Here is a 17992-nt window from a genome sequence, read left to right as displayed (position 1 = left end):
CTGTAACGCTGTCATTGAGATTAAATGGCATATATATCGTGAGGTTGGTCCTTTTACCAAGCCAGCCTTGACAAATGAAATAATACGTGGAGACTGGAGATACAAGAGAGGCAGTGATATGTCCTAGCTTTTCTTCCAATATGGTACAAATGCGCCATGTACACTCGTACACTTAATTTCAGACCCATTAACATGCTGTGCCGAATCTGGAAATCAGTTTATCTGAAAATAGCAGCCTGAATGTGTGAACCCAATCACTGAAGAGACAATAATAGGTTTATCTGAAGGTAAACTGAAAGTGAAGGGGAACTAGGTTTATCCATGGGAACTTTTATTTTACTTGTAAATGTTTAAGGTTACGAAACCGTTTTGGAGAGACTGCTGATTTATTCGGTGCGTGCATTGGGGGGTGCGAGGGTGGGGGGCGGAGAGGAAGCATCCTTCTATGCTGTGTACGTAGGGGGCGTGAGGGAGGAGAAAGGAGGGAAAGTACAACATTGTTAACCATTTACGGTGTGACCATGGCTCCAGTCTGGAAGCGCAAAATTTTCGGCAGTGGTTTTATGTAAATGCATCTGATTTGGCTTGAACGGCTTTCGCCAACCTTGAACTGCAAAAACAGGAAAACAATACACTTTTCTTCTGCTGGAATTTTCATAGCACTTGAATAAATACATAATATGACAAAAACCATCTGGAAATCATATACTCATCCAATGACATCACCAAAAAGAACTAGAATGGAACAAAGAAAAGTGAAAGTAGCTTCGTCAATATAATAAACATAAAACAGAGATGAAAAAACAAAAGAAAAAGAAATGAGATGAATATAAGGCTTCTTGGTAGGGCTGAGGAGTTGGCAAGAGAAGAGGTGATTCAGATGAGAATACAACACTTATGATGAACAGCAAGCCTTCTTGGCGTTGGTCTCATCGGCTCCCACAACTAAAGTTTGTCCTTCTTTGATGCTTGCGGGCGCTGACTCATCAGAAGCAAGCGACTTCTTACTAATTATACGATATATGTCTCCAAGTATTGTCTGAAAAGCCTTCTCTACATTTGTTGCTTCTAAAGCAGATGTTTCAATAAAAGCAAGGCCTTCCTTCTCAGCAAAGCTTTGAGCATCCTCTGTAGCAACTGCTCGGAGATGCTTCAGGTCAGTCTTGTTTCCAATGAGCATGATGACAATGTTGGAATCTGCATGGTCCCTCAGCTCCTTCAGCCACCTGCTGACATTGTCAAAGGTGGTTGGTTTTGTCACGTCATAAACCAGAAGAGCTCCGAGAGCACCTCTGTAATAGGCACTTGTAATGGCTCTGTATCTCTCCTGGCCAGCTGTGTCCCAAATCTGAGCTTTTATAGTCCTTCCCTCAACCTAGAAAAGTAACGAGTGTTAACTGTATATCCAAGCAATAAACTGTGTATAGATTTCACAGCATGAAGTGAACCAACACAAATACGCAAGGATACAGCAGGAAGAAATCTAAACACAACCGAGCTCAGATGCAGTCGAAAAACAGTAAACTATTCGACTTGCCATTTCCTCAAATAAAAGGCCATAACATCTGATTTAAAATTCAAATGATCGACCATTTCAATCAAACTCCATTAGGAAATAAGACCTTAACTACATTTAAGGTCAGACAGCTTTTCTCTTCTCAACAAAAGCTCAGGCAGCTTTTCAATCTAGGATTGAGCCTCAGATGCAACAATGTGACATCTAATTCAACCGGGCTCCCCGGTTGTGTGATCATGGAGAGCTTTCAAGTTGTACAACCTGCTATCTAACACACACACACACACACACACACACAAAACAAGAATCAGAAAGCACTTAGGCAAGTCACCCATAACCACATTCAATGTTAGCTAGATTACAACTTGGCCAGAGTAGCTTATAGGCTTTGAAAGGAAAATAGATCACGGGATTGCATTAAATGCTCATAAAAAAAAAAACTTTACCTCTGTTTTTCCTTGTTTCTTACTAATCAATGAGCAAACAGTGATATCCCCTCACCTCATTCGTCGAATCTTTGCAAGCATTACCTTACTACCGGGTATCTTAAACCAAAACAAAGTTCATACGCACCCATACCACTAAATTGTCCTATGGTTATTCTAAAATTGCAAATCATAGAAATTTAAAAGCAAAACTAATCCAACATACAACCATTAGACGGATAGATGCCCACAATTACAGATCTAATATAAACAGCATTGGAGAGTGAAAATGATGAAAATATCCAGCAAAGCAATGTAGTGCTAATAATGCAACTACTGCTACTACAAGTAGCAGACATTCAAAAACATACTTAGTAGGAAGTAAAGAATTCAGCTTTTTTTGGGTTCTTCTTGAGTGTGTGAGTGTGTGAGAGAGAAAGTGAGCGAAAGAGAGCGAGTTAGTTAAGAGCTAGTAGTCGTAGGGTGGAAAAAGAATGTGGGCGTGTGGATGGGCACCTGAAGGGTGCGGGTGGCGAATTCGACGCCGATGGTGGATTTGGATTCCAAGCAGAATTCGTTCCTGGTGAATCGGGAGAGCAAATTGGATTTGCCTACCCCGGAATCGCCGATTAATACCACCTTGAATAGGTAGTCGTATTCCTCGTCCGGTCTCCTCGCCATATCTCTCTCAAATCTCTGCAACCCTTGTACCCCTTTTGAATCGTTCCTCGGCTTTACTCTTCTACAGGTTCTGCTGGATTCGAGAAATTGACGACGATCGTTGATTTTGATGACCCCCGACTAGCAATTGACGCTTGGGGGGAAAAGAAAAAGAAACGATGGATTAGTTGATGATCCATGATGAAGCCACGGTCTCAAATTTGCAACTGCGCGATGTTGGTGCAATGACGTATCTGCCCTTAGATTTGTTTTTTCTTTTTCTTTTTTTTTATCCCTGCTTTCTCTTCCAGTTACAATTGCCCTCCTATTTGCCAAATAATAACTTGTAATATTTCAATTAGGATTCTCGTCCACGCTTTAAGTTTTAAGTTGTCGCAGGAAAGCACATATTCACAATTATTTACAATGAAAAAAAAAATCTAAAAATTCTCCTCTAACCCCTCAACTAACTAAAATGATTACATTCACAATCATAATTGTATCCCTATATTTAGATGTTTTTCTAAATTAATTTTACTTTTATCAAAAAATTAACACCTAACACCTCTCTAATTAGTATACATTCTAGGAGCACAAGTTAACCAAATCATTATTGTTTTACACTTTGTTGCATCCCCAAGGCAAGAGGGCTATCTGGCATTAGGAAATCCCAAAGTGGTTAACGATCATCTTACCTCAATTTTGATGCTCTTGGACTAAGATTCTTTTAACATTGAGACATCTTTAGATAATTCTCCTTTGAATTTTTTATTTTCTTTTTTTATCTCCCTTTTTCCTTATTGAATTGCCTTTATTCATCTATTTATTTATTGTTAATGTTTTGGTGAGCTTGTTACTTAGCTTAGCTTTATATGTTATGTCCACCTCGTACCTGTCGCTTCAAATTGGCCTTTAATGCATTTCTAGCTCTTTCTACTATTTTCATGATATTTTCTTGAATAGATGAATGTGCAAAAAGAAGAACTAATTCATGTAATGGAACATGATTCTCAACCTTGAGGATGTACAAAAGTTGAACTACACAAGGACTTGTTTCTATAGTTGAACAATGCGCACAAAAAAAAAAAGAAACTAGCAAAATATGGAGTAAATCTTATATACACTGATAGTATATACACTATCACCGTTGGATCCATGACATATGTGTAAAAGTTAAATTTTAAATTCAAATTTGGTATAATTATCATTCATCCAACACTGATAGTGTATACATTATCGCCGTTAGAGTAAATCTTATACTGGCACGCCCGGTGGGACAATCTCTGCCTCTCATCTCTTTTCTTCCAACAACTTACCAGTTTCAAAATTCGATGGAGTTCAAGAAGGTGAACTTTTCTCTTGAAGGCTTAGTTGCTGATGTCTCAACCACTCAAGGGACGCAGTATACTGCACCTCTGACAAGGAGTAAGGCCAAGGAGTTAGCAGAGAAGGCTAAGGCGAACGTTGTGACTGAAGAAGCAAATCTCGAAATGCTTCCTAACAAGAAAGGAGCCCATGATGAATCCATTGGTAGCCCAAGTGATTCGGCTGCCTCTGTGGTGATGCCCGTCATGATGACCAATACCACAACTGTGGAAGACCAGATCTCGAATCTAGCCAAAATTGTCGAAGGGCTAGTAGTGCATGCACAAAGTCAGGATGCCAAGATAGTCAAATTAATGGATATGGTGGAAAATATAGGCGAAAATAGCCTTAGCATGTCCAAACAGAAATTCAAAGTGCAAGATGAAGGGGACTCGTCATCAAGGGAGAAGGAGAAAGAGGATGCGAAGTCACAAGCCGCGAAGGAATTTTCAATCTCCCCTGATGGCACCATTCATGTTGACAATCTGAAGGAATTTATCGAAGGTACAATCAAGGATAAGATGGGTGGAAGCGCCAAGCCATACAGCGGTTACACCAAACCTTACACCGCTAGAGTGGAAAGTTTGAAAATGCCTGTGGGGTATCAACCTCCAAAATTTCAACAATTTGATGGTAAGGGCAATCCTAAGCAACATGTAGCACACTTCGTGGAAACTTGTAACAATGCGGGCACTGATGGTGACTTGCTCGTTAAACAGTTTGTTCGCTCGCTGAAGGGTAATGCCTTTGATTGGTACACGGATCTGGAGTCTGGAACCATTGACAGTTGGGAGCAGTTAGAGCATGAATTCCTTAGTCGCTTCTATAGCACAAAGAGAACTGTCAGCATGACTGAACTCTCTAATACACGTCAATGGAAGAGTGAACCTGTCATTGATTTTATCGACCGTTGGAGGAATCTAAGCTTAAATTGCAAAGATCGAATTTCTGAATCTTCCGCGATCGAGATGTGCATTCAAGGTATGCACTGGGGACTCAGATACATCTTACAAGGTGTACAACCAGAAACATTTGATGAATTGTCCACAAAAGCCCATAAGTTGGAGATTAATCTTGATGGACAAGAACCGCCAGTTCCTGACCCTTACAAGGCCAAAGAGAGACAAGAAGCGAGGAAAGGGGGCAAGCCACCATTTAAAAATGAAAAAAAGGAGGCTATGGCTACAAGTGTAACGCCCTTTAAGGTTGTTCCCAAAACTGCCAGGAGAGAAGATAGCAAGATCAATGCACATCAAGAACAAGGAAAGAGGAAACCAACTCTCAAGGAGATGCAGGATAAGGAGTACCCTTTCCTTGATTCTGATGTCCCTGGTATGTTCGACGATCTGTTAGGTATAAACTTGATCACGCTTCCTGAGATGAAGCGACCTGATGAGGCCAGGAACACTGACGATCCAAATTACTGTAAGTATCACCGATTGGTCGGGCATCCCATTCAAAAATGCTTTGTCTTCAAAGACAAAGTAATGGAGTTGGCAAGACAGGGAAAAATTCTCCTTGAAGAAGACAAGGCGAGTGTGAATCAAACGTCCATTGGTTCCCTGCAGTCCGTGGAGGATAAAAGGGTCATGGTGCCTGTATTGCCAATAATTCAATTTGGATCACTTGATCCTATAGAAATCAAACAAGAAGGTGCTCCTTCAACTCTTCAGGAACATGTATATGAAGATGAAAAGGCGCTACAGTCTGATGTGGATGATGAAGGATGGACTCTAGTCACGCAAAAAAGGAGGCGGAAGTCTTGTCCATCTAGTAGGGCGAGCAAGGTCTTAACAAGAAGTATGGTGATTTGGAAGGGGAAAGAGAATGACGTAAAGAAAACTAATGATTATCATAATCTTCAAGGAGGCCGAATCTTCAAGCAAAAGTCGCGAACTCCTATTACTTTAAAAGAGTTTTTGCCAAAGGAATTCTTTGATGTTGATGTGGTCGCAAGTCACACAACGCAAGTAGATCATATCGAGGAACAAAAAGATAATACTTGCGAATCTCTCTGTGAGATGGCCCGTGCGTCCACCGGCAATGAAGAAGGTCGTGTGTCTACCAGCAATGAAGAGGTGAACGTCACAAGTATCACTTTTACTAGTGAAGACTTGTTGCTTGGGTCAACGCCGCATAACCGTCCTTTGTTTGTGACTGGTTATGCAAAAGAGCAAAAAGTGAATAGAATGTTGATAGATGGAGGTTCCGCAGTCAATATTCTCCCTTTAAAAACTCTGAAGGAGCTTGGTATCCCGGTTGATGAACTCTCCAATAGCCGACTGATGATTCAAGGCTTCAATCAAGGAGGGCAAAGAGCTCTTGGGTCACTAAATTTGGAGATAATCATTGATGACATGACGTCCAGAGCACTATTGTATGTGATAGATGCTAAAACAACATACAATGTATTGTTGGGAAGGCCCTGGATTCATGAAAATGGAGTTGTACCTTCAACTCTTCATCAATGCTTCAAGTACTGTCAAAACGGGGTGGCAAGAAGTGTGAAAGCTGATGATAATCCTTTCACTGAGGCGGAAGCATATATCGCCGATGCCAAATTTTACATCAAAAGGCACATTGCGAAGGATAAAACTGAACAACCTCTATCTGGGGATAAAATTCAGAACCCCGAATCTCCAAATGCAAAAGGGGAGAAAGTGATGACTTCGAAATCAAAAGAGGAAGTTCATGAAGAAACTGATGTTTCATTGCCAAACAATGAATCAGTTGTCTTTCGCTGCCCTCCCAAATCAAGAATGGAACAGGGACAGTCACCTGCAATTCAGCATGAAACTCTAAAAGATTTGACTCTTCCGGTAGCTCATCTTGATACAAAAAAGGCGTCATCTTCTCAACTTAAAAGGTCTAACTTTTTAACCAAAGAATCTGAAGTTGAACAAGAGACCATACCAAAGTCAAGAACTAAAGAAGGTTTTGATCCTATCGCTTATAAGCTTCTCGCTAAGGCTGGATACGATCTCAAAGAATCTGCGGTGTTAAATGTTCCATCCCGTCAATCTACCAGTGACATGATTCATGGGTTGAATCCTACCCAAAAGATGTTGAAGGAAAAAGGATACGCCGTTGAAAATCCCAAATTTGGCCTTGGCTACTCCTCTCCTACACCAATCCGCATCAAGATCAATAGAGTTAGTAGCCAATATATTGCTATAGAGGATGAGTCTTCTCAAATAGTTGGTAAATCTCAAGCTTTTCACGAAAAGGAAAATAAAATTCCACGGGTATCTGTTTTTAAGAGATTAGGACCACAAAAAAGATAAAAATCTCAAAACTCTCATAAGAGTAAAGGAAAAATGGCAAAGTCATTGCAAAGTCTTGAAGAACCTTCTGATTGTCCTCATAAATTTGGCAGTATCATTCCTTCGAGAATGAGAAGATGCACAGACCTTGTAATAAAGTGTGGGACTGAATTGAGGGTCAGGGAGTATACCGTGGTGTACACAAGACCAAAAGAGGATGATGAAGAGAGTGTTGCTTCATGCAACCATATAACCATAATTGACGGTGACTCGCCTGAAGAAGAAGAAGATGCTGAAGACGCTCCACCTGAATTGGAGGAAGGTGTTAAGGCTACTGTGGATGATCTAAAGGAGATCAATCTTGGTACTTCAGAGGACCCGCGTCCAATATACATAAGTGCTTCACTGAGTCCTGACGAAGAGAAGGCATATGTTGAACTCTTGCGGGAGTATCAAGATGTTTTTGCATGGACTTATAAAGAAATGCCGGGTTTAAATCCAAAAGTGGCCGTCCACCATTTGGCTGTTAAAAAGGGAGTTCGACCTGTGAAACAAGCACAACGGCGATTTAGACCTGATTTGATTCCGTTGATCGAAATGGAAGTCAATAAACTCATTGAAGCCGGGTTTATTCGTGAAGTTAAATATCCCACATGGATTTCGAGTATCGTGCCTGTGCGAAAGAAAAATGGACAAATCCGCATCTGTGTCGATTTCAGGGATGTTAACAATGCTTGTCCCAAAGATGACTTTCCTTTACCGATCACTGAACTCATGATTGATGCAACTACTGGGCATGAAGTTCTGTCATTTATGGATGGCTCTTCTGGATATAATCAAATTCGATTGGCACCGGAGGATGAGGAGCTCACTGCATTTCGTACTCCTAAGGGTATTTATTGTTATAAAGTGATGCCCTTTGGTCTCAAAAATGCGGGTGCCACATATCAAAGAGCAATGCAAAGTATCTTTGACGACATGCTTCATAAGAATATCGAGTGTTATGTGGATGATTTAGTTGTAAAATCAAAGAAAAGAAGTAATCACTTGGAGGACTTGAGACAAGTATTTGATCGATTGAGAAGGTATCAACTCAAAATGAACCCTCTCAAGTGTGCATTTGGAGTCACGTCGGGGAAATTTCTTGGTTTTGTGGTTCGCCATCGAGGTATTGAAATTGATCAGGCCAAAATTGATGCTATATTGAGGATGCCTGAACCTCGTGACATTCATGAATTGAAAAGTCTTCAAGGGCGATTAGCTTATCTGCGGAGATTTATCTCAAATTTAGCAGGAAGGTGTCAGCCATTTAGTCGCTTGATGAAGAAAGATGTGCCATTTCAATGGGATGAGACATGTAGTAATGCATTCAATAGCATTAAGTCTTATCTTATGAAAGCACCTGTGTTGGCTGCACCTATTCATGGAAAGCCCTTACTCCTTTATATTGCTGCCCAAGAACGATCGATGGGGGCATTGCTCGCTCAAGAAAATAATGAAGGAAAGGAGGTTGCCCTTTATTATTTAAGCAGAATGATGACCCCCAACGAACTAAATTACTCGCCAATTGAAAAGTTGTGCTTAGCCCTTATTTTTGCAATACAGAAGTTAAAGCACTACTTTCAAGCGCATAGTGTGAGGCTCATTTCCAGGGCGAATCCCATAAAATATGTGATGAGTAGACCAGTGTTGTCCGACCGTCTAGCTAGATGGTATCTTCAACTACAACAGTTTGAAATTATTTATGTGCCTCAAAAAGCTGTGAAGGGACAAGTTCTGGCAGATTTTCTTGCTGATCACCCGATACCTGCTGAATGGGAACTAAGTGATGACTTACCGGATGAGGATGTACTCCTTATCGAGATTCGTCCACCATGGAAGATGTATTTTGATGGTGCGGCTCATCGTCATGGAGCTGGAGCAGGGATTGTATTCGTGACTCCTGATGGAGGGATATTGCTATATTCCTTTACTCTAAGTCATCATTGTTCAAACAATGTCGCTGAGTACCAAGCTCTCATACTCGGACTTGAAATAGCTGTTGATATGGAACAGTTGGACATTCAAATCTATGGTGACTCTCAATTAGTGGTTAACCAACTCTTGGGAAGTTATGAAGTCAAAAAGTCCGAGTTAATTCCGTATCACAAATATGCAACGCAACTAATGAGGCGGCTTGGAGGTGCAAGTATTAAGCATGTTCCTAGAAGGGAAAATAAGCAAGCTGATGCATTAGCTGCGCTAGCCTCTTCACTTACCATGCCGGATCATGAGATACAAGTCCGTGTGTGCCGAAAGTGGGTAGTTCCATCACTGATTGATGATGAAAATATTGAAGGAGGCGACGCTCATGTGGTCTCAACCTATGAAATTGACAAAGAAGATTGGAGACAACCCCTCGTTGATTATCTCAAGTATCAAAAATTACCTGAGGAGCAACGTAGAAGAACTGACATTCGTCGTCGAGCCCCTCGTTTTATCTTGTACAAGGACACGCTGTACCGAAGATCATTTGAAGGTGTACTGTTGCGCTGTCTGAGCGAAGACGAGGCATATCAGGCGATGCACGAGGCACATTCTGGAATATGTGGAGCACATCAATCCGGTCCCAAGTTACATTTTCGGATTAAAAGGATGGGCTACTATTGGCCTACTATGGTCAAAGATTGCATAGAATATGCTCAAAAATGTCAAGCTTGCCAGTTTCATGCAAATTACATTCATCAACCACCCGAGCCGTTACACCCGACCGTTGCTTCTTGGCCTTTTGATGCTTGGGGCCTTGATGTTGTGGGGCCATTACCAAAGTCGTCCGGTCAACACTTATATATATTGGCTGCGACCGACTACTTTTCTAAGTGGGCTGAAGCCATACCGCTCAAACAAGTTAGAAAGGAAGATGTGGTGAATTTTATTCGTGTGAATATTATTTACCGTTATGGAGTTCCCCGGTACATTATCACTGATAATGGAAAATCCTTCTCCAATGGCTTGATGGATAAGTTATGTGAGAAATTTAATCTCAAGCAACGAAAGTCCTCCATGTATAATGCCCCCGCCAATGGTCTCGCAGAGGCATTCAACAAAACTTTATGTAACTTGTTGAAGAAAGTGGTGGCAAAGTCAAAGAAGGATTGGCACGAAAGGATAGGCGAAACTCTTTGGGCCTATCGCACCACATACCGAACTCCGACGCAAGCCACACCATATGCCTTGGTCTATGGTGTAGAAGCTGTTCTGCCCCTTGAGCAACAAATTCCTTCTTTGAGAATTGCTATCCAAGAAGGGCTCACGGAGGAAGAAAATGTTCGCCTGCGCCTTGAAGAGTTGGAAGCTTTGGATGAAAAGAGATTGGAGGCCCAACAAAATCTGGAGTGCTATCAAGCCCGTCTCTCTAGAGCTTTTAATAAGAAAGTTCGACGTCGCTCCTTTCAAGTCGGGGACATGGTACTTGCCGTTCGAAGGCCAATAGTTATGACTCATCGCACTAAAGACAAATTCGTCTCTAAATGGGATGGGCCGTACATTGTTCGAGAAGTCTACACGAATGGTGCGTACAAATTAGTGGACAAAGATGGCGTGAAAGTTGGTCCTATAAATGGAAAATTCGTGAAGTTATACATGCCATAAAAAAAAAAAAAAAAGTGAACTACTCCACGACGCATGAGTCTAAACTGCCTGTTGCTCCAGACCCGCATGAGCTAAAACTGTGGATAACAACCACCAATAGTGTAGCACGTGGTTAAACTGCTGAAACACTCCACCAAATCTAAGGTGGTAAACAAATGGATACTCCTGACCCGCAAGAGTTTAAACTGTGAATGGTAGGAACTACGTGTGACTTGATTCCCTGTTGGGATACGTAGGCAGCTTAGAGGGCAACTTCTAAGTTCAGTTACAATTATATAAAACTAAATCCTTTGTCCGGATGATTCTTTTGATAAAAAAAAAAAAAGGAGCGTTCATCTTTAAGACAATTCGAATTATTTTGTGACATATACTTGAAAGTGTATTATTCAGATTACCAAATTATTTGGATAATTATCTTTTCAAGTGTGATCAAAATTATGCAAAGATAGAATTGTTCATACTACGGTTGATAGTCTAAAATGGTGGCTATCGAAAAAGCAAGTAAAGACGAGGGCGTCTGCAAGAATGTGAAAAAGAGAGAGCAAGCTTCATTATGAAATGTTTGTGCACATAGCTACACGCTTTGAGCAGGTAACAAAAGATGAAATTTGAAACAAAGTAAAAAAAAAAAAAATTGCAACTATTCCTAGAATTCAAATGACGACAGCTCCTTTTGGTTGCTTTCAAGTAACGCTTGCATCTTGTCCAAAGTTTGACTCTCCTCAGCAAGTAGGGGCGGGGAATTCTCGATCTTTCGAACTTCATTTTGTAAGTCGACCATCACGCCTTGCACTCGGGTAAGATCATCTTGCTCTTCTCGTAGCAGTGAAAGCGTCTCCTTCCTGTGAGTATCCAAGAACTCAAGTCGCTTCCTCAACTCTACTTCCTCGCGATCAATCTCCTTAAGCTTCAACATGTGTGTTGAGATCTTCTCTGCCTGTTGTCTCTCCTTACTCTGAGCGTCTCTAAGATGTTGGGTAGCCGTAGAAAGCAACTCATCATATGATTCAGCTGGAATTTTATTTGAGAGAGAAGATTTCACTGCAACGTAACGAGCTGCATTTGCAAAGAAAGCCTTTAAAAGGCCTTGCAAATTTGAGATATCCGCGGCATTGAAGCTTTGCATTTCCTCTATGATTTCGTTGGCTTTCATTTCAAGTGCAGGCATGCGCTCTAAGGCTGTTTGAGATATCATCACCCTCAAGTTATTCCACAACATTTGGATATAGTCTCGACGGCATGTTGAGATCACATTTTGGGGGCAAAATTCAGATACTCGAGGTGCCCTTGGCCACGATGGTGGATCGAAAATTTTGAGTTTCTTTTGGGCCGATGGAGTCATATGTTCCACCTTCTGTGGCGTGATTTGCTGAATCACATTTCCATCCTCTACTGCCTTTTTGGAATTCTCACTAGCACCCATTTGTTGGGTAGAACTGATCACTTGTTTGGCCAAAAGTTCAAATGCAGTAGGTCCTTCAACTGATATTTGACTTGGTTCTCCATCATCAATGAAGATCAAGTCTTGATCATCCAACTGTAAGGAAAACGTTATGAGACAAATCATGAATATGAAATTGACAAGTAGATTTCAAATGCTAAATTAAAGAAGGCAAGGGGGGTCCTTACAATATTGACACGGCTTATACCAGGCACAGATATATCCGGAATGTCTTTAAAGAGTTCCTTAGGATCTAAACCAATATCATCCAAAGGGAAAGTCATTACCTTGGACTTCTTGCGCTTCCAATGCTGGTCCGTGCTAGTGGATTGCTCATCCTCCTCATCAAAAGGCTCGCTCCTCTTCTCCTCATGTGAATTGCAAGAATCATGATCAATGGCTTTCACAATTTTTGAGGGAAGACGAACTGAAGTACCCTTCGAAAATTGTTCATTAGGGGTAAGGTCCTCAAGGGTAGCAACCTTGTTGTTTGAACTCTTCAAAATTTCCTTCTCGTTTCTCACAGTCTTTTGCTTCATCTCAAGACTGTAGTCAACCTTGGAGAGATTGTTCAGATTTGCAAGTTCCTTCCCTTTTGACCTCTTCTGCTCCCCACTTGATTGGATACTCTTAATCAAAGTATCACGCCCTTTGAGGAGGTAATCATCATGTACCGTAGACCACCATGTTTGAAAGCCTGAAGATGTGTGCTTGCTAGCATTCAAGGGATAGCTAGGAAAAAGTATCTTTGACTCTGTTTTACTACGAATAGCAGTGCGCCAGAGTATTCGACTCAAGTCATAATTTGTGGAACGCACATCTGCCCCGAGTTCCTGTGGAGGAACTTGATAAAACCCGAATTGTCGCGCGAATCTATATGGACTATATGGCTCAACAAGGAAATCCCCTTCAGCATGCAAAACTAAGTAATTTGAGCAGGCGCTTACAAAATAACTTAGTTCGAGATTTGCTAGTTTGCCATCGTCAATAAAGAGTTCATTGCGATTCTTCACAAGAGAAGTGATTCCCCAAGTTACTTTATCTCCCTGATGAATGAGGTCGCGAGCACTATTTTCATCAAAGTATCGTGCGCCACCCTCTCCAGAATAGTTGGTCATGGTAGGTCCAGGCATGGTATTTGGAGTCGAATAATGGGTAGAGAAATAACTCGCTAACCAAGCATATACGTAGTGCACCGGAAAGGCCGCACGTGCACATCCTGGGGTAGCTGAGTTTGAAATTTTATCAAGCCCACGGTATATGCTTAGCAGGACAGGAACAGCAAGGCAAGTCTTACGACCGGCAGCCATCATACTAGCCATTTTGAAAGTAGATGGTCTAATATAGTGGGGGTCCTCATCTGGTAAAACAAAGACACAGAGCCAGCAAGATATAAATGCTGCAAGATAACTCTCTTCTCGCAAGTGAAGTTTAACTCCGATGGTATTAAATACACCATTGTCTTGACTTGAAAATTTGCGCGGTTGTCCAATTTCGCCATCCGGATTTTGGGTTGCTTGAGCACGAGATGCCCTCTTTATCCTTCTCTGCTTTGGCTTTGAGTACCTGGTTTTGCCTTTAAACCAGAAATTAATCCACTGGTCAGCAGAAACTCCAGCTTTGTTGGATTCCCCACGTTGGAGATGATGTAAGGCTGCGAACAGATACTCACAACTTTGTGGAATATGCCTTAATTTCTTTTCATTAACCCCAGTTAGCTCCTCCGCGCATGGGATTACCTCTTCATAGATACCCCCGATGATTGGAAGTCCCCCCAACTTGTGCAAGTCCCAAAGTGAAAGAGACAGTTCTCCAACAGATGTATGCAAGGTATTAGTGTCCGGACACCACGCCTCGCAGAATGCTCTAAGTACATGGAGGTTCCTATCATATGTGAAAAGCGAAGCATATAAGGCATCAAACAAGCAATTTTCACGGAGTTCTTGTTTGTTCCTGCCGAGAATATCCTCCAACCACTCCCAATAATTCTCGATGTAACTGAATGCACCACTGAGTCTCAAGGAAGGACGCCAATGTGCATCTCCATCTATGATCCGCCTGCCAAGGGTCTGAAAAGGAGTTGTCCTTGGCTCCTTATCATGAATAAGGGATTTCAAGGAGTGAACCTTCGTGCCATCATCTTGAGGAAGGTCGAGTGACCAATTCTTTAACTCTGGGTACTGGTGAGAAGGCCACTTACCTGAGTAACTTCCTTGTATAGGGGGATGCACTAATAATTTCGTTCCTTTGTCACCGGAGTCACCATCGCTGTCAGTGATAAGGAGATACTTTTCGTTTGAAAAAGCGACTTCCTTGAACACCACCATTGCATCAAGATTAACCTGCAGCAAAAGGAAGGAAAAAGAAAGTTTGGTTAAAATGGCATGGTCGAAGATAGTAAAAGCTTCTTGAATTTTTGGGTGAGTTTTATTGAAGTGGGTAGTCGTGTCTTATTCTTCATGTACTCCTCAAGCCATGATATGGCTCTCGTGGGAGTTTGCGGTTGCACCTTCTTCAAATTTCTTGGTTGCACCGTCTTCATGTACTCCTCAAGCCATAATATGGCTCTCGTGGGAGTTTGCGGTTGCACCTTCTTCAAATATTGGTCGCACCTCCTTGGTGTACTCCTCAAGCCATAATATGGCTCTCGTGGGAGTTTGCAGTTGCACCTTCTTCAAATTTCTTGGTCGCACCTCCTTGGTGTACTCCTCAAGCCATAATATGGCTCTCGTGGGAGTTTGCGGTTGCGCCTTCTTCAAATTGAGTGGTCACACTCTCCTTCATGTACTCCTCAAGCCATAATATGGCTCTCGTGGGAGTTTGCGGTTGCGTCTTCTTCAAATTGAGTGGTCACACTCTCCTTCATGTACTCCTCAAGCCATAATATGACTCTCGTGGGAGTTTGCGGTTGCGCCTTCTTCAAATTAAATGTCCACCATACAGGATGTGTCGGGGATCCTTCTCTCATATCACAAAAAAAAAAAAAGGAAAAAAAATCGGCATTGACAAGTAGTGAAAATCATGAGGCATGTGAGTTACCTTAGCGTTTTGAAGTCCAAGAGCTACGGTCCTAAAATTGTGGACACAATTGGGACGTCAATTTGCTCCAGTAAGAAGTGTCAATGTCAGCTGCAACTTGAAAAAAAAAAAAAAAAATCCATCAAGAGCAAAATTTTGCCTTGCTTCCTAAGAAGGGACATTCAAGAGAAAGACACGGCATGTGGCATGTGTGTTGCCCTAACCAATTAGCATCAGTGGGAAATTACATGGAAATAACTTCAATTGCAATTTAAATGGAAAAACACTGTGGAGTTTGTGTGGATCGAGAGGGCTATGGTGTGCAACAATGGAAAGAAGACAGGTATACTTTGCAAAGTAACAACCGAAGTTTAAAGTGGTCTTGGCCCTAGGTTCAATAATTAATCTATGCTCGCTAAGTTTTGTTGGTGTTATTTGGCAAGTAATTAAGCTACTTGAAGAACACATGCAATTTTTCAGCAATAAAAGGTGCACAAGAATCAAATTTGCAGCAGTAACATGCAATATGTCTATCGAGTTAAAAGAAAATCTTAGATCCCTTGACACTATGTGGTAAAAAAAAATATATATATATATAGCCCATTTGGCAAACATTGTGTGAGTGTTAAAAAAAAAAAAGCTGGAAATCAAGACCAAAAGGAGGCTCGATGATTACCTCGGTGGTGTCAAGAATTTTTTTCTGGTTTGATCTCTCCCCGTGATGCTGCGATTTGTTTAGCTGTGTTCGAAGCCGCGAGGAGCAATTAGAGAGCTCAAACTGTAAGGGATCTTATTGTTTAGCTATACTTGAAGCCGTAAGGGATCCCATTGGTTTCTTTTATAGAGCTCAAGCCATGCAATAATAAAAAAAAGGAAGTCACAGTTCATTTGGAAGTTGCAAAGATCGGACATTGTGACATGACAAATTCGGTTCCAAGAGTTAGAAGTGTCCAGTTGTTTATTTTGGCAATAGTCAACTTGTTGCAGTGATACCCAATTGGACATTTCCATTCCTTATTTCAAAGCATTGCCTGTTACTTTAAACATTTGAGTAATCTTAAGAAGAGGAGCATTACTTCTGTTTTTGTCTTTATTTTCTCTCCATTTCCGAGGTGCTTAACTTGGTAGAATTGGTTTTGGCAATTACCAATTCATTGCAAGTGCTCAATGAATTCGGCAGTGCTCAATGAATTTTACTCAATTCCAAATGAATTCAGCAGTACTCAATTCGGCAGGCACTTGCCCAATTACCAATTCATTGCAAGTGCTCAATGAATTTGGCAATGCTCAATTTGGAAATAATTGAAGGTGGTATGTTTCTAATTCTCTAGGAATCAATTGCAAATAAAAGGGAAAGTGGGCTCTTGTCTCTTTAAAGCATTGAAGCCACGGCAGTATGATTCTATACATGAATCAACTGGAAGCTACAAGTTTCGGTAGTAGTACTTCTTTAAATCAAGTTTGAGAAGTCAATTCCACTTTGGAAGCTGCAAGTTCCGGCAATGGTGGTTATGTTTGATTGATTGAAGATGTTTAAGCCGTGCTGTGGTCATAGAAAATTTTCCAAGTGCAAGCTTGAAACCAAATTGCAATAAAAGGGTGATACCCGATTGGATGTTTCCATTTCTTACTTCAATATATTGCTGGCTACCACAAGCAATTACGTGAGTTTAGCAAGTGAAGCAATACATGTTTGACCGAACGATTGCCTAGAAGCTTAGTTGCCTAAAGGTCCGTGATTGGTATCTTGGGATATTTGGAATTCTAAGATACAATAAGGCCATCGTTCGGACAACACCACTGCTTTGGCAATTACCAAATCAATGTAATGATGCAACTACAATTTTAGCATCTCGGGTTCGACTTCCAAAAGCAACTATGCTTGAAACATAAGGAAGTTTGTGTATGTGACTGCTTATAGTAATTGGAATGTTAAGCTGCCTACATATACTTCATTCAAGATTTGGCAATATCGGATCTGTTGACATCAGGCAAAGTGGTAACAAAGGGAGAAACAAGATCTGGTCATTTCCAAAAGTCCCCTACCAAAGAAAAAAGGGCCAGTAAGAATTCTCGTTGTCCAAGAAAAAGAAACGGATTGTCCAAGAAAAAGAAATGGACAGCAAGAAGATAGAAAACAATTGCCAATTGTCAAGGCGTTCCGATTGAGTGGCCATGCTTTGATTATTAAATGTTTAGGTGATGCAAGGGTCATAACAGGTTCCAAGTGCACGAGACTAATTGCAAGCAACAAATTCATTGTAATCAATTGGGGAATGATCCTGCGCATTGCAATTAGCCGTAGACCGCACATTGAATTAATCACTTAGTGAGCCTCTTATATAAAGGGAATGGTCCAGGCCTTTCCCTTATATTAAAAAAAAAAAAAAAATCATCATCAAATACTTCAAGTCTCAATTTCAATCTTTGACAAGCAAGCTTTCAATTGAGTCTTGAAGTGGGGGCATTTGTAGACAAAGAAATTTTATTTAATTTATTTAGTCGAGATTTATTAAATTGATCCTGACTAAATTAAGTTAAATTATAGAAGTCCATTATGTTTTGGACTGGCAAATTGGGCCAATATTATATGGGCTATTAAATCAAATTAAATCCATAATGTCCGCTTAAGTTGGAGTGAATTAATTGATTTATTAATTCACAATGGACTATT

The 17992-nt window shown here is 41.0% G+C and overlaps 2 protein-coding genes across 2 annotated transcripts; both read right to left on the bottom strand.

Moving 5' to 3' along the window:
• Positions 1-623: 623 nt before the first annotated feature.
• LOC113731935 (ras-related protein RABA2a) lies at positions 624-2794 on the bottom strand. The gene is made up of 2 exons (XM_027257468.2): positions 2458-2794; positions 624-1375 (listed from the first exon to the last, which is right to left on the bottom strand). The coding sequence occupies exons 1-2, from the start codon at positions 2620-2622 to the stop codon at positions 896-898; spliced, it is 645 nt and encodes a 214-aa protein (XP_027113269.1). The 5' UTR covers positions 2623-2794; the 3' UTR covers positions 624-895.
• An 8708-nt stretch (positions 2795-11502) lies between these two features.
• On the bottom strand, positions 11503-14627 carry LOC140036150 (uncharacterized). Its single transcript, XM_072077448.1, has 2 exons — positions 12588-14627; positions 11503-12396 (listed from the first exon to the last, which is right to left on the bottom strand). Exons 1-2 carry the CDS (start codon positions 14625-14627, stop codon positions 11506-11508), a joined length of 2931 nt encoding a protein of 976 aa, XP_071933549.1. The 3' UTR covers positions 11503-11505.
• Positions 14628-17992: the final 3365 nt, after the last annotated feature.

This window comes from Coffea arabica, chromosome 2e (genome assembly GCF_036785885.1).
Source record: "Coffea arabica cultivar ET-39 chromosome 2e, Coffea Arabica ET-39 HiFi, whole genome shotgun sequence".
NCBI lineage: Eukaryota > Viridiplantae > Streptophyta > Magnoliopsida > Gentianales > Rubiaceae > Coffea > Coffea arabica.
This window is presented reverse-complemented; position numbering and strand designations above follow the sequence as displayed.